The sequence below is a fragment of the Cervus canadensis genome, chromosome 13 (genome assembly GCF_019320065.1).
Source record: "Cervus canadensis isolate Bull #8, Minnesota chromosome 13, ASM1932006v1, whole genome shotgun sequence".
Lineage (NCBI taxonomy): Eukaryota > Metazoa > Chordata > Mammalia > Artiodactyla > Cervidae > Cervus > Cervus canadensis.
Window position 1 is genome coordinate 4609807 of NC_057398.1, and position 14646 is coordinate 4624452.

The window sequence follows — 14646 nt, forward strand, 5'->3', positions numbered from 1 at the left end:
AGCACACGTAATTCTTCAAGGCATTCTTTTTTTTCTGTACAATCAGTTGATTATACTTTTGGTAATTTTCCTTTGGGAGAAATTTCTAACTACTTGAATTTATATGTTTTTTTATCATCAAAGCTTTATATTTTTATTTTAGAGTCGCGTTCCCTCACATTTTATGTGCATTTTCCTTTAGATTTGTAAGAAATCTTTTACTCGAAGACCGCACTTGGAGGAACATATGATTCTCCATTCTCAAGACAAACCTTTTAAGTGCACCTATTGTGAAGAACATTTCAAATCACGATTTGCACGGTTGAAACATCAAGAAAAGTTCCATCTGGGTAAGCAGGTTACTTTTCTAGGAGCATCACAGCCACTGTTGGTGAGCACGTTTTGCTGGGGAGACTGCATCTGTGGGGCCACTTAGGAGGGGAGCTCGTGGAGTGGGGTGGGGTTCTTGGAGATGAGTACACACTGGGTTTGTTTTGTTTTTTGGTGGCAGGTGTGTTCGTGGTCAGAACTGCAATTATTCACAGTTGATTGTCGGATAGGTTTGTGAGTGCCTGGGGTATGCATTTTTGTTTCTTTTAGAAAACCCTCATTTTTCAGAGAGTGCAGTAAACTTAGTATACTTGGAATGCAGTGCTGTATTTGCTGAGTTCTCTCCCTCCTGCTTGTGGCCACAGTGGAGACTTGTGTTCCAGATAGGTACATTTATGACAGTTTAATCCCAGTTATGAATTATCATCATCCAAGTAGCCTTTTCCCTGTCCTATTCACTGTTTTTATTGACAACTTGGATAAAAGATCATATACTTCAGGTTTCATCAATAATGCAGCATGACATAAAGCTCGCAGGGGGACTGGTAGCAGAAAATAAAAATGTAAAAAAAAATCCACTGTCAAAAAAAGTTAGAACAAATTAAGTTAAAATTAATTATGAATAAATACAAAGTTGTCCATACGGGAATGATCTGACTTCCAGTCATTGGGAGTTGCAGAGCTGTAAAATGGTAGAATCCAGATGCCTCAGTTTTCAGACGGGCTTATTAGTAGCAGAGGCTTTTTAGATACTGTCTGAACCAGTAATGTCATATGACTGACAAAAGCAACTGTAGTTTTAAGCTACATTAGTGAAAACATACTGTTCAGAATTAGGAAGGTCATCATCTCACTGATTTTAAATTGATCTGGAACATCGCATTCATTTATGGATACCACATTCAGGATGGATATTGACATATATTCCAGAGGTGGGTAATTATGGCAACATAGGGCCTTAAGATCATGTCATCTGGAAAACTTTTGAAGGACCTTGAAATATTTTATTTGGGAAAGAGAGACAGAACAGCTGTCTTCAAATATTTTCAAGGCTCTCTGTGCACAATGAGGAATACAGTTGCCCCTCAGTATCCGTGGGGGTTGGTTCCAAGACCTCCCCAGACACCCAAATCTGAGGATGCCCAAGTCTCTCATATAAAGTGGGGTAATATTTGCATATAACGTGCAAATCCCCCTGCATGCTTTAAATCATTTTTTGATTACTTACAATACCTAATACAATGTATATGCTAATTAAATAGTTGTAAATACAATGTGGGTTTCCCTGGTAGCTCAGTGGTAAAGAATCTGCCTGTCAAGCAGGATACCCAGGTTTGATCCCTGGGTCAGGAGAATACCTTGGAGAAGGAAATGGCAACCCACGCTGGTATTCTTGCCTGGGGAAATCCCATGGACAGAGGAGCCTGGCAGTCTACAGTTCTTGGGGTCATAAAAGAGTCAGACATGACTTAGCATGTAAACAACAACAAAATACAATATAGATACTATGTAAATGGTTGCCAGGGCCTGGCAAATTCAAGTTTTGCTCTTTGGAACTTTATGGAATTGTTTTCAAATATTTTCTGTCTGGAGTTGGTTGAAATTGCAGATTCTTCAGGGTGGGGTTCAGTGGGCAGGGCACAGCAAGCACACCATACTTTTTCACACATCCTTTGTCTACCTTTTGGTTTGCCCTTCAGTAGAATTCTGTCTTCTCTCCAGTCATTTATTTGGTAAAATCATGGTGACGTTTTGACTCCAGTTAAAGGTCAATATTACTGTAAGAAATTTGTGCTTAATTTTGTAAGACTAAACAGAAATGTACCACAGTACTTTCAGTCTAGACAATACCGTTACATTTTTTTGGTTATGAGGAGCAACAGTATATTTCCAAACCATGAGCTCTTTTAAGTCCTGTTTATTCTTTGAAAGTTTCTTATTACCTCTTTCCCCCCCAAAATTTGGTAGTTAGCATTTTTTACTTTGACCCAGTCTCATTTCAAGCTAGGAGTCGGCCATTTCAGTTTATGAACCCATTGGTTTATTCAGCATTTATTCTTCCAGATGCCTGGTGCCATACTCATCTCTGGAGATCTAGAGATGTACCCTGTCTGCTGGGACTAAATAGAAGGAAAGAGAAAACTGTAAATAGATAATTGGTTGTGTTATATGTGCACTGGTAGTGGGAGGTATGAATTTATAACACAGGTGTTAAATTTAACTTAGTATCTGTTCTTAAACTTTAGATGCAAACTATTTCTTCCTTTGTAGGTCCTTTCCCATGTGATATATGTGGTCGCCAGTTTAATGACACTGGAAATTTGAAACGCCATATAGAGTGTACCCATGGTGGAAAGAGAAAATGGACTTGCTTTATCTGTGGAAAATCAGTACGAGAAAGGTGAGGAATTATCTAAATACCCAGAAAAATCCCAGTACTGTTATGTAGAAATGATCAATGAATATATTTTACAAAGTTTAAGGTAACATAAGATACTTGAATTATGCTTTAATTTGAAACTTAAGGATAAAAGAAATTACATAAAATGTTACGGAAGGTGATGTGAAGTCAGGATTTTCAAATTTAGATGGTGAATTTAACAAGAGACATCATTTTGTCTCTTTCTGGAACCCCACTAAATATAAATTAAAGGTTGTTTGTTCAATCATTCATTCATTCATTCATTTTGAAGACATAAGCTACAAAGACGGTGAGACAGGACAGCAACAGGAGCAGCCCAGGTTTGGAGGCGCAAAAGCAGTATCAGTGGGAACTGACCTAGCAGGTCTGAGGAAGACAGATACCAGAGCCGTTATGGAGAAATGGAGAGCCTTGTCTCCTTGCAGAGTCCACAGAAGGTGCGGGAGCCGGCGGGCCCAGAGGCCTCTGGAACCAGGGTGAAGGGCAGGCGGAGTAAGGAGCAGGAGAGTCAGAACTGCTCTACAAGTGAAGTCAGAGCCGTGGGTTCTCCTCTGTCCCCGACCAGGCCTGCTGCTGGACAGCCACCCTCCCGCAGGGGCAGAACCGCTTGGGGTCACACAGTCGGACACAGAGCAGGGAGCCCCAGACACGGCACAGTACGATGCGCTGCTTAGTGATGTGTGCTACACGGGCAGTAAGCAAAGACAGGAAGACTGACTGACACCGCTGTTTCTGGGAGGGACGTGCGGGAGAGGAGACCAAGGAGAGCACGTGAAAGTGTTGTAGTGACGGGAGTGTTCTCTGCCTCATCCTGCATACCACACTCTTCTTAAACCGTGTGTGTATTACTACTCTCCAGTATAGAGAAGTTCATTACTTTAAAACCATTGAAGTGACACTTTCCTCAAAGAACAAATGGGTACAACGGCAGGAAACTCAGTATGCTACATTTATATGAAAAGCTGTATTTACGAGGTTAGTAAAACATAAAGTATATCTTATACATTATAAATTATTTTTTCCCTTAAAGGTCTTTCTGTAGAAATAAAAAACAAACAAACTGAGAAGGAAAACAGCCTTTCCATCTTTTTACCTGTTAGGGTCTAGGAATAGTTTTCCTGGTGTTGGTGGGCTTGGTGGGGGAAACCCCCTACTGCTGGAGCTCTGCCTCCAGTTCACATTCACCTTCATGCCCACTGGACGTGGGCTGAAATAAAACCAGTGGTCATGACAGGCAGAGGCCCTCCATGGTCAGACATACCATGCTTTCCTTTCTTTCCCCTCAAGATAACTTTGTCTGCCCTTCCTCATCCTTTAGTTTATGTGTGTGGGGAATCTCCGAATATTAGAGCTATAATATAACAGTGGCTACACAGTGACCCATCCACGGTTGGTAGGACTGGAGGATTTAGGACTGGCAACAATTAATATCCTTTACATGGTTTCCCTGTGTAACATTGCCATCTGGAAATGGCAATTGTCTGTGAAGTTTTCTCTGGCTTAAAACATTACTTTAATAAGTTGTGAGCACATATTGGAAAGGAATAGTACTGATAAACTGGATTTCTTATATATTGTTAAACTCTATCCACTAAAATTTAACATCAGTTTTACTGAATTGTCACTAAAATTCAGTAGTGACATTGAGCATTTTTCATTTGTATGTCTTAGACGTTTACATAAGCTATATATTAAATCTTTGAGCAAACCACTAGTAAAGGAAGCCAAAGCTAAATTATTTGCTTTTTTTAAGAAGAGAGACATAATAAACATGTTTGTATACTGGTGCAACTAATCCAATAAAAAGCAGAAATGTTGTAGGAAAAGGGGAACAGTTGACATGTTAGCTTTAACAACTTTTTAGTAAGCTTTCTAGAAATCTTTGTTTCTGTATTAGGTTGGCATTAAGAAATTTGTAGTTGCATATTTATATGTATACTTTTTTTTAAAAATACAGAACTACTTTGAAAGAACATTTGAGAATCCATAGTGGAGAAAAGCCTCATCTCTGTAGTATCTGTGGACAAAGTTTTCGTCATGGAAGCTCATACAGGTAGGTCAAGCCATTTCCCCCCTATATTAAGTAAGATAAAATTCTATTTCCATTTTATACTCTCTTTTCTTAACATTGTGTTAGTTTTTTGATTAATTGAGACATGTTTTGACGTTTGCGATGAAGCAAAGCTGTGCAGAAAACTTTATAGACTTTTGCCTTTTCTTTATGCCTTTTAATATTGTCTTCATTCTGTAGAATGAAATGTTAATATATTTCCTTATCACTAAGAGTAATGCTTTACTGAGTCATTTTTATTTAAATATTTCATTACTTTTCTTTGAATCAAAATTCGTGAAAACTCTGGAGTTCTAAAGTTGGTGTATTTTTTCAGTCCTAATTATCAAAGAATGTTTTTGTTACAAAAATATGACAAAATTGAAAACTCGAGGATTCTCAATTTTAGAAACTTTTCTGAAAATAAGTTGTAACTTAAGTGATTATTTTTACAGCTGAATGCTGACTACTTTTGCAATTTATGAAAAGTTGTTTTTAAATGAATAAATAATAGATGACTACTTATTGTGAAATATGTATACAATTTTAAATCTTATCAGTGTTCTCAGGATTTTAGTTTTTACACTATTTATTATGTCCTGTTTTTAGGTTTAAACAGAATGCTGATTTTACTGATTTTAGTCATAGCAGAATCAACACCTGTTTTGACAGCTTGAATGGAAAGGCTGTTCATTTCACTAGGATGTATACAGATGGAATATTGTGGGGATAAAAACAGCTCAAGTTAAATGAATCCTAATTGTTATCTATGATAACCTTTTATAATCTGCTTCTGGGTGATTATAAAATGAGCCACACTTTATTTGGTTGGTGTGAAGGAAAGTAGTGATGTGTGACTGTCAGAAAGCTGATTCCCTATCGGCTTTGCTAAGTTCTCAGTTGTCAGTGTGTAAGTGGTTCAGTTGTCCAGAATAGGACTGATTCTTAGTGATTTGCTATCATCACACATCCGTCGCTTGTGCACTTACCTTGTTTGTCGACTCTGATTCCGTCCCATTCAGTCCTGCAACACCGGCTGACACCCCTAGACGTCCGGTAGGTTCCCAGAAGCAGGTTAGGAGCCTAACATCAGGAAGGAATATCATCCAGAGGTAGTGGAGTCTGTGCAGATGTTGAAGTGCAGCCCAAAAACAGCTGAGTGGGAGCCCTGGAGTCAGGTGTGAAGTGGGAAGGCCCCTAGAAGTCAGAAATGGAGCAAATAATGATGGGTGAGCGTGGTTGAGTAGCAGCCCAGCTCTCGTTATTGAAAGTTAATCAAGTTTTTCTCCTTCCTTGTCACCAGTGTCAATGGGCTTCATTTTTTTTTTTTCTTTATAGACTTCACTTACGAGTACATCATGATGATAAAAGATATGAGTGTGATGAATGTGGGAAAACGTTCATTCGTCATGATCACCTTACGAAGCACAAGAAGATACATTCAGGTGAGGCGCATTTTGTAATGATTTTTCCAGAGCACCTGAAAAACCACACCATGATTGTGCTGGCTGTAATTTAAATAACTTGGTATATTTGGTCACCCCTTTGTAAACAATGCTGATTATAAAAGCTTTTTTTAAAAAGCATCTTTTTAAGTTTTTTTAAGCATCTTTTTAAAAAGAGACATAATTTTGTGACATGTTTTTTTGGTCTCTAATTTTTAATCATTTGGTTACCCTTTATGATCACAAACTGACTTTTAAAATTTGTTTTAATCAGATTCTCAAAATTTGCATTTTGCATATTATGTGGATATGTGCAGTAATTACCATTGGCACTTTTTTGAATGAAGAAGTCAAGATTATATTTCTCATTTTAATTGGATTTGAAAGAAGCTAGCAAAACTTAGATCCTTCAAGAGTGTTATTGTAATTGGGGTATTGGAAAGTTTATGTACCAGTGAATTTTTGAAACCCTATCTTCGGAAGAGCACCTTAATAGACCTGATCAATTTCAGATCTTTATTCTGTATTTGTTATTTTTATACTCTGGGGATTTCTTTCATATTTTCCTCTCAGATTGATGTTCAGGAAGTGCTAAGAGAGCCACCTTTATGAGCACAATGATGAGAAAGAGCCATCTCTCTGAGCCCAGTAGAACAGGTGATTATTATTATTATTTTAAACATAATTTAAATGGAAAGTGTACAGCAGATGTAACGTTTTCTTAAATGATCCCAATGAGGCAGGTTGCAGTTGTTATTACCACCTTTAATAGATGCTAAAGGTCTGATGACTTTTTCATTGGAATTATGCATTTCCATTTTCAGGAGAATTTTAAATTTCTGATTCTAGAAGTCACATGGTTTGATGGCACGCGGCTGATGAGACTGATTTTTAAAGAGCAGGTCTTTGTAATATGAATATAAGAATAGAGGTGACAAATTGGACTCATCTAGAATTTTCCTTTATGTTTGTATTTTGGCTCATTGCAAATGTAAGAAATCCCCACAGATGAAAAATCTTTAAAAGTAAAGTATAAAGATCTGAAAATGTTCAGGTCCTTTTTTATAAAAAATAAGACAGCCTCATCTTGATTTATTGTATGTTCATTTGAGGTGTTTGATATCCAGACTTATATATTCCTAAAAAAAAAATCCTGAGTTTTGAAGTCCTTTCATTATCTTACCCTGTTACACTGAAAGTCAAGATTTGAAGTCTGCAGCGAAAGGCTACTGATTCCTTCTCCAACTGGGGAGGAGGATTCACATTCCTAAGAATAAGTACAGAGTCACTGAAGAAAGATAAATTTGAGTATTAATATGAGGCAAACAGCCCAGATAAAGGGAGGCAAACAGCCCAGATAAAGGGTGGCTTTACCTTTCTGGTATCTGTTTTCTACCATGGTATCTTGCTGCTGGATAATTTGTTTCTGGGGATAAAAAAGATTGGCATGCATATTATAACAAAACTATTTGGGTCTTTTTTTTTTTTTTATTTAAATATTTGGGTCTTTAAGGTGAGAAGGCTCATCAGTGTGAAGAATGTGGAAAATGCTTTGGCCGTAGGGATCATCTCACTGTCCATTATAAAAGTGTACACCTTGGAGAGAAGGTGTGGCAAAAGTAAGTGAAAAGGCAAAGTTTCTCATCATCATTACCTTGGATAAAGCGGGGTTGGAGAAAAGTTGTCTCATAGTGTATTTTATTTAATCAAGGATAGGTTAATCAGTGACCTTTCTCCAGCTTATCTAGCTTCTCTGCAGATGTAAAGGAATTGAATGTAGCATAATTTTTCATACTTGTTTTCAGTTGATTCAAACACTAGGAGATGGTAGACATTGAAGTGAATGACTAATATAAAATTGTGGCATTCTTTGGGGATTTCATTTATATTTGGTTGCAGTAGCTCTTGGAGAGCTAAGTATAAATGAACATACTGCCTACATTTTGTACTTAATATGACAGCAATTATTGGAAGCTGTTGTCAGAATTTAGATCCCTTTAATGACACTGATAAATGGTACTTTATTGGAACAAGGCATGTACTTTCTTTGAACATCAACTTTTTAATACAATTTAGATATCCAGGCTTGATAACTTGGATTGTGTGAGTATGAGATGTTACAAGAATTCATGTTCTTGGAGTAGGTATTTGGACCAAATGGTCTAAGGTGTCAGGAAACTCAGTGTAATGCTGACCTAGATAATCATGGAACCAGAATATATCTCTTACACGTTCTGCATGGGCTGCTAGGAGTGGGTCTGGAGTGGAGCCTTATGATCATTTCCACGGTGCACTTTTGTAGTCAACCCCCACTTACCCATCTCATTGATTTTTTTTTTTTTGGTCCCTATGATTTTTCCTTCTCATTTTTAAGTAGAAAATAATAATATAAAAGTTTGATGATTTAAAGCTTAAAGTGGTTTAAAGTTGAAAATCTAAAGATATCTTTTTATAGATTATTTGTTGAATATAACTAGAGGAGGAAAAACCAGAGTTAAGGTTGATGCTTAAAAAGTATTTCCGTGTTCATTTGGTGTTCTCTGCTTTTTTTTGTTGTTGTTGTTGTTTTTTAATTAATTAATTAATTTATTTTTTCAGTGGGTTTTGTCATACATTGACACAAACCAGCAATAGATTTACACGTATTCCCCATCCCGATCCCCCCTCCCACCTCCCTCTCCACCCGATTCCTCTGGGTCTTCCCAGTGCACCAGGCCCGAGCACTTGTCTCATGCATCCCACCTGGGCTGGTGACCTGTTTCACCATAGATAATATACATGCTGTTCTTTCGAAACATCCCACCCTCATCTTCTCCCACAGAGTTCAAAAGTCTGTTCTGTACTTCTGTGTCTCTTTTTCTGTTTTGCATATAGGGTTGTCGTTACCATCTTTCTAAATTCCATATATATGTGTTAGTATGCTGTAATGTTCTTTATCTTTCTGGCTTACTTCACTCTGTATAATGGGCTCCAGTTTCATCCATCTCATTAGAACTGATTCAAATGAATTCTTTTTAACGGCTGAGTAATATTCCATGGTGTATATGTACCACAGCTTCCTTATCCATTCATCTGCTGATGGGCATCTAGGTTGCTTCCATGTCCTGGCTATTATAAACAGTGCTGCGATGAACATTGGGGTGCACGTGTCTCTTTCAGATCTGGTTTCCTCAGTGTGTATGCCCAGAGTGGGATTGCTGGGTCATATGGCAGTTCTATTTCCAGTTTTTTAAGAAATCTCCACACTGTTCTCCATAGTGGCTGTACTAGTTTGCATTCCCACCAACAGTGTAAGAGGGTTCCCTTTTCTCCACACCCTCTCCAGCATTTATTGCTTGTAGACTTTTGGATAGCAGCCATCCTGACTGGCGTGTAATGGTACCTCATTGTGGTTTTGATTTGCATTTCTCTGATAATGAGTGATGTTGAGCATCTTTTCATGTGTTTGTTAGCCATCTGTATGTCTTCTTTGGAGAAATGTCTGTTTAGTTCTTTGGCCCATTTTTTGATTGGGTCATTTATTTTTCTGGAATTGAGCTGCAGGAGTTGCTTGTATATTTTTGAGATTAATCCTTTGTCTGTTTCTTCATTTGCTATTATTTTCTCCCAATCTGAGGGCTGTCTTTTCACCTTACTTATAGTTTCCTTTGTAGTGCAAAAGCTTTTAAGTTTCATTAGGTCCCATTTGTTTAGTTTTGCTTTTATTTCCAATATTCTGGGAGGTGGGTCATAGAGGATCTTGCTGTGATTTATGTCGGAGAGTGTTTTGCCTATGTTCTCCTCTAGGAGTTTTATAGTTTCTGGTCTTACATTTAGATCTTTAATCCATTTTGAGTTTATTTTTGTGTATGGTGTTAGAAAGTGTTCTAGTTTCATTCTTTTACAAGTGGTTGACCAGTTTTCCCAGCACCACTTGTTAAAGAGGTTGTCTTTTTTCCATTGTATATCCTTGCCTCCTTTGTCAAAGATAAGGTGTCCATAAGTTCGTGGATTTATCTCTGGGCTTTCTATTCTGTTCCATTGATCTATATTTCTGTCTTTGTGCCAGTACCATACTGTCTTGATGACTGTGGCTTTGTAGTAGAGTCTGAAGTCAGGCAGGTTGATTCCTCCAGTTCCAGTCTTCTTTCTCAAGATTACTTTGGCTATTCGAGGTTTTTTGTATTTCCTTACAAATTGTGAAATTATTTGTTCTAGTTCTGTGAAAAATACCATTGGTAGCTTGATAGGGATTGCATTGAATCTATAGATTGCTTTTCTCTGCTTTAATAATGAGACAGTTATGTATGAAGTTATAACTTATTTTCACTATTAAGACACTCAAATCTTTTCTTTTCTTAGATATAAAGCAACCTTTCATCAATGTGATGTTTGTAAGAAAATTTTTAAAGGCAAATCAAGTCTGGAAATGCATTTTCGGACACATTCAGGTAAAACCTAATGGATATTTTATATATATATAAATATATATATATATATATAGTGTAATTATTCAGAAGTGATAAATGGATGTTTATACTTTGTTGTTCTTGGTGAAATTGGTTTTTTAACTGCCAGTAAAATTTTTACTTATTAAAATTGGTGTCATGAATGGGCATTAGTCTGATCATTCTGTCCCATATTATGTAAGCTTCAATACTTTTGAATATTATTTTGTAGAATTTGGGAACATTTTTTCCATAGGGAATTTATTTAACTTTCAGTTCTCATTTTCTCCTTTCCTGGTTTTTTATGGTTCCTCTATATCTGCATGGCTGTATGAAGACATTTATTTTATTTCCTTATCTTTTAAAAGAATAATTCAGATATGACCTTGCTATTGCTTATCAAATCAACCATTGTATGGTTTTCCTTTTTACATACTCAGTTGTGATGTATAGGTAGTTGTAGCAGAATGATTCACTTTAGCTGCCTTCCAGGACTTGAAAGTGAAAATGAAAGTTGCTAAGTCGTGTCCAACTCTTTGCGACCCCATGAACTATACAGTCCATGGAATTCTCCAGGCCAGAATACTGGAGTGGGTACCCTTTCCCTTCTCCAGGCGATCTTCCCGACCCAGGAATCGAAATGGGGTCTCCTGCATTGCAGACAGATTCTTTATCAACTGAGCTATCAGGGAAGCCCTTTCTAGGACTTATCATTTTCTAAATCTTTCCTTTTTTCCTTTGGCAATTCTACCATATTTTGAAACATAGATTGTTGGATTTTTTTCTTATAAGTTGTCATAGTTCTTATTTTACTTCTCATGTAAATGAATCATTTTTAAAGCTTTCTTTCCTTCTTTTTGGGCTTCCCACGTAGTCGGTAAAGCATATGCCTGCAATATGGGAGACCTGGGTTCATTTCCTGGGTTGGGAAGATTCCCTGGAGAAGGAAATGGCAACCCACTCCAGTATTCTTACCTGGAGAATCCCATGGACAGAGGAGCCTAGTGGGCTACAGTTCATGGGATCGCAAGAGTTAGACCTGACTTAGTGCTATCTTTCTTTTCCTTCTTTTTAAGAAAGAAATCTATTAATACATTTATGGTTGTTTGCTTTATATTTAGGTTGGAATTTGTCAATTTGCTGTTCTGGAAGGGAAAATAATTTATTTCATATTTCTCATATTTAATGAGAATTGGAAATAACTGAATTTGGGCAATTTTAATAGCATAGAGTTACAGTAAAAAATCTATTACTGGGACTTCTCTGGGTCTGGTGGTTAAGTGGTCCCCATGCAAGGGGCCTGGGTTCGATCCCTGGCCAGCAAACTGGGTCCTGCATGCCGCATCTAGGAGCCTGCATGCTGCAGCTAAGACTTGACACGGCCAAATCTTTTTTAAAAATTAAAATAGAAAAAGGAATTTGTTACTGATACAGTACTGTGTTAAACATAAAAGTACATCTCCCTGAAAATGAAAAAGTCATAATTTGGGGGTTACATAAATAAGAGTAAGAAATGAGGAAGCTATATTAATGCTATTCTCAATGCTAGTTATAAATAATACACCTAATAAACTCGTGATTTGAAGGAGATAGTTAAAAGTTAATTTGAAACCACGGACGATTTAAGAATTTTAAAACTATAGGAATTACCTAGAGGAGAGTTACTAAGGGCTGGCTTTGTAACTGCATTAAGTTTTTTTAAAACATTGATTTGTTGTAATTACTTGATAACCAGTGATTTGGAATTCTCATCTCTGGATATCTCACAGTTGGTTAGAGCCAGGGACAAGTGCCTCTGCCCATGGAAAACTAGGGAAATGAGCTCTGTTACAGATTAAGACAGTACTTACGGAAGTTACGAAATGAGATGGAGGAATCATTTGAAGCAGAGGTCCACCTACTTTTTTGGTAAAGGACTAGATAGTAAACATTAAAGGTTTTGTGGGCCCAACATTCCAGATCACAAGCACTCAGCTCTCTGTGGTAACATGAAAGCAGCCACAGACAAGGTATAAATAAAAAGAATGTGACCACATTCCAAGAAAATATTAGTTACCAAAACTGTCATTGTGCTATTTGTCCCCTCTGTTGCTTAATGCTTTTTTCCCTTGTCTTCACTTCCTTGTAATTGTGAAGTATTTTTATTACCCATTTTCCCCTTAGTTTGTTAATTGCATATTCTTTCAGTATTCTTTTAGTAGTCACCTGTAGATCACAATGTGTGTTCTTAGATGATTAGACGCTATCTCAAGTTAGTTCATCATCCCCTTTCAGACAATTCAGAGACCTTACGACACCTCATCTCTCACCCTTTATGCATTGTATGTGTTTTAATTTTACATATACTTTAAATGACATAAGACATTATTGTTTTGTTATTTTGCTTTAAATAACTTGTATTATTTATTTTTACTCTTCACTCCTTCCTGCATTACCATTCTTCGACCTGGAATCATATTCTTTCTGCATGAAGAATTCCCTTTTGTGCATATCTGCTGGCACCAAATACTTTTAGGTTTTGATTTTCTGAAAATGTTTTTATCCTTTTTACTTTATGAAGAACATTTGGCTGACTGTAGAATTTATGTTAGTGGTTATTTTTCTTTTAATATTTTAAATGTCATTTTTTCCTCTTTGACCTCCAGTTTTTGTTGAAAAATATACTGTCAGTCTTATTGTTGCTCAGTTAAAAGGAATTTCTTTTTAATTGGCTGCTTAAGATTTTTCTTTTATTTATTTTTGATAGTTTTTTATAGTGTGCCCAGATGTGCTTTTTTTTTCTCTTTTGTATTAGTATTTTTTGAGATGTGTAGAACTTACTGCATCTATGACTTTATGCCTTTCATTTAGTAAGATTGTCAGCCATTTTTTCTTTCAAATTCTGCTTCTGAAGTATACTCTGTTTTCTTTCTGGGGCTCTGGTTATATGTATATTAGACTGTTCACTTTGTCTTGTGTATCTCTCATGAAAGTGGCTTCCAGTACAAGCTTATGATGTTACAGCTCTATAAGGTGAGAAGAATGACCCAAGCTAAAATGTCGGTGTTAGTAGGGCTCCATTTCTTTCTGGAGTTGCTAGGGAAGAGCCTGTTCCCACTCGGTTGGATTATTTATTGACTTCCAGGAGTAGGACTGAGGTTCTAGTTTTGTAACTAGTCGTAAGTGGAGATCTTCCTGGCTTCCAGAGGCTGGCACATTTCCTGAGTCGTGGCCTCCTCTTCCTGTTTTCAGAACCAGCAGTGTGGGTTTGAGTCCTCTTGTCACAGCTGTCTGACCCCTTAATCTTCAGTTATCACCACTTTTAAAGATCTGTGTATTAGATTGGGCCTACCTGGTTAATCTCCCCACTTCAGGGTCTTTAAGCTTAATCATATCTTCAAAGTCCCTCTCTCCATGTAAGGTAACAAAATCATTCCTTTTGGGGATTAACCAACCACCCTGGCTACTTTAGGAATTTATAATGGTAATAGGAAGGAATAGTAGGAAGTCTCCAACTACAGTGTGAGAATCTGACTCAGGGACAGTCGAATACTGGCTTCCCTATTCTAGATCCTGATCAACTCTCCTTATTTTAATCTCAGGCTATAGACACCAGTATTATGACTTCTTGTTCCAATCCAAAGACCCAGGTTAATCAGAGTTGCTGTTTTAGTTTTTATCCTTCTTGATAGGAAGGCATCAAATGCTCTAGTTTTACAACTTCTTTAGGGGCTATAGTGAGAGCAAGCCTTAGTACCAATAGCCTGAGTTTATCAGGTCCTCACCGTGAGCCAGTATAATGCTAAGCACTATTATGTACATTTCTCCTTCAGTCCTTTCACCAAGTCTGTGAGGCAGGTACTGTTAACAGGTGAGGAAATTGTGCTTGGAAGTTGGGGAGTTTGCTCCAGGTTTGCCTGGTAAGTGGTACTGCTGGAATTCAAACCCAGATCTTTCTGATGTTTGACTTCATTCTCTTTACCAGTTACTATACTGTCTCCACTTTGTGATAGC

General features: G+C 37.1%; 1 protein-coding gene across 2 annotated transcripts in view; it reads left to right on the plus strand.

The window, feature by feature from the left end:
* ZBTB41 (zinc finger and BTB domain containing 41) overlaps positions 1–14646 on the plus strand; it is a 35663-nt gene that overhangs the window by 14670 nt on the left and 6347 nt on the right. For both annotated transcript variants that reach the window (XM_043485248.1, XM_043485249.1), the window contains exons 5-10: positions 182–329; positions 2581–2710; positions 4689–4784; positions 6120–6226; positions 7740–7845; positions 10568–10656. In XM_043485248.1, coding sequence (XP_043341183.1) covers positions 182–329; positions 2581–2710; positions 4689–4784; positions 6120–6226; positions 7740–7845; positions 10568–10656 — 676 coding nt within the window. The remainder of the gene's footprint in view (positions 1–181; positions 330–2580; positions 2711–4688; positions 4785–6119; positions 6227–7739; positions 7846–10567; positions 10657–14646) is intronic.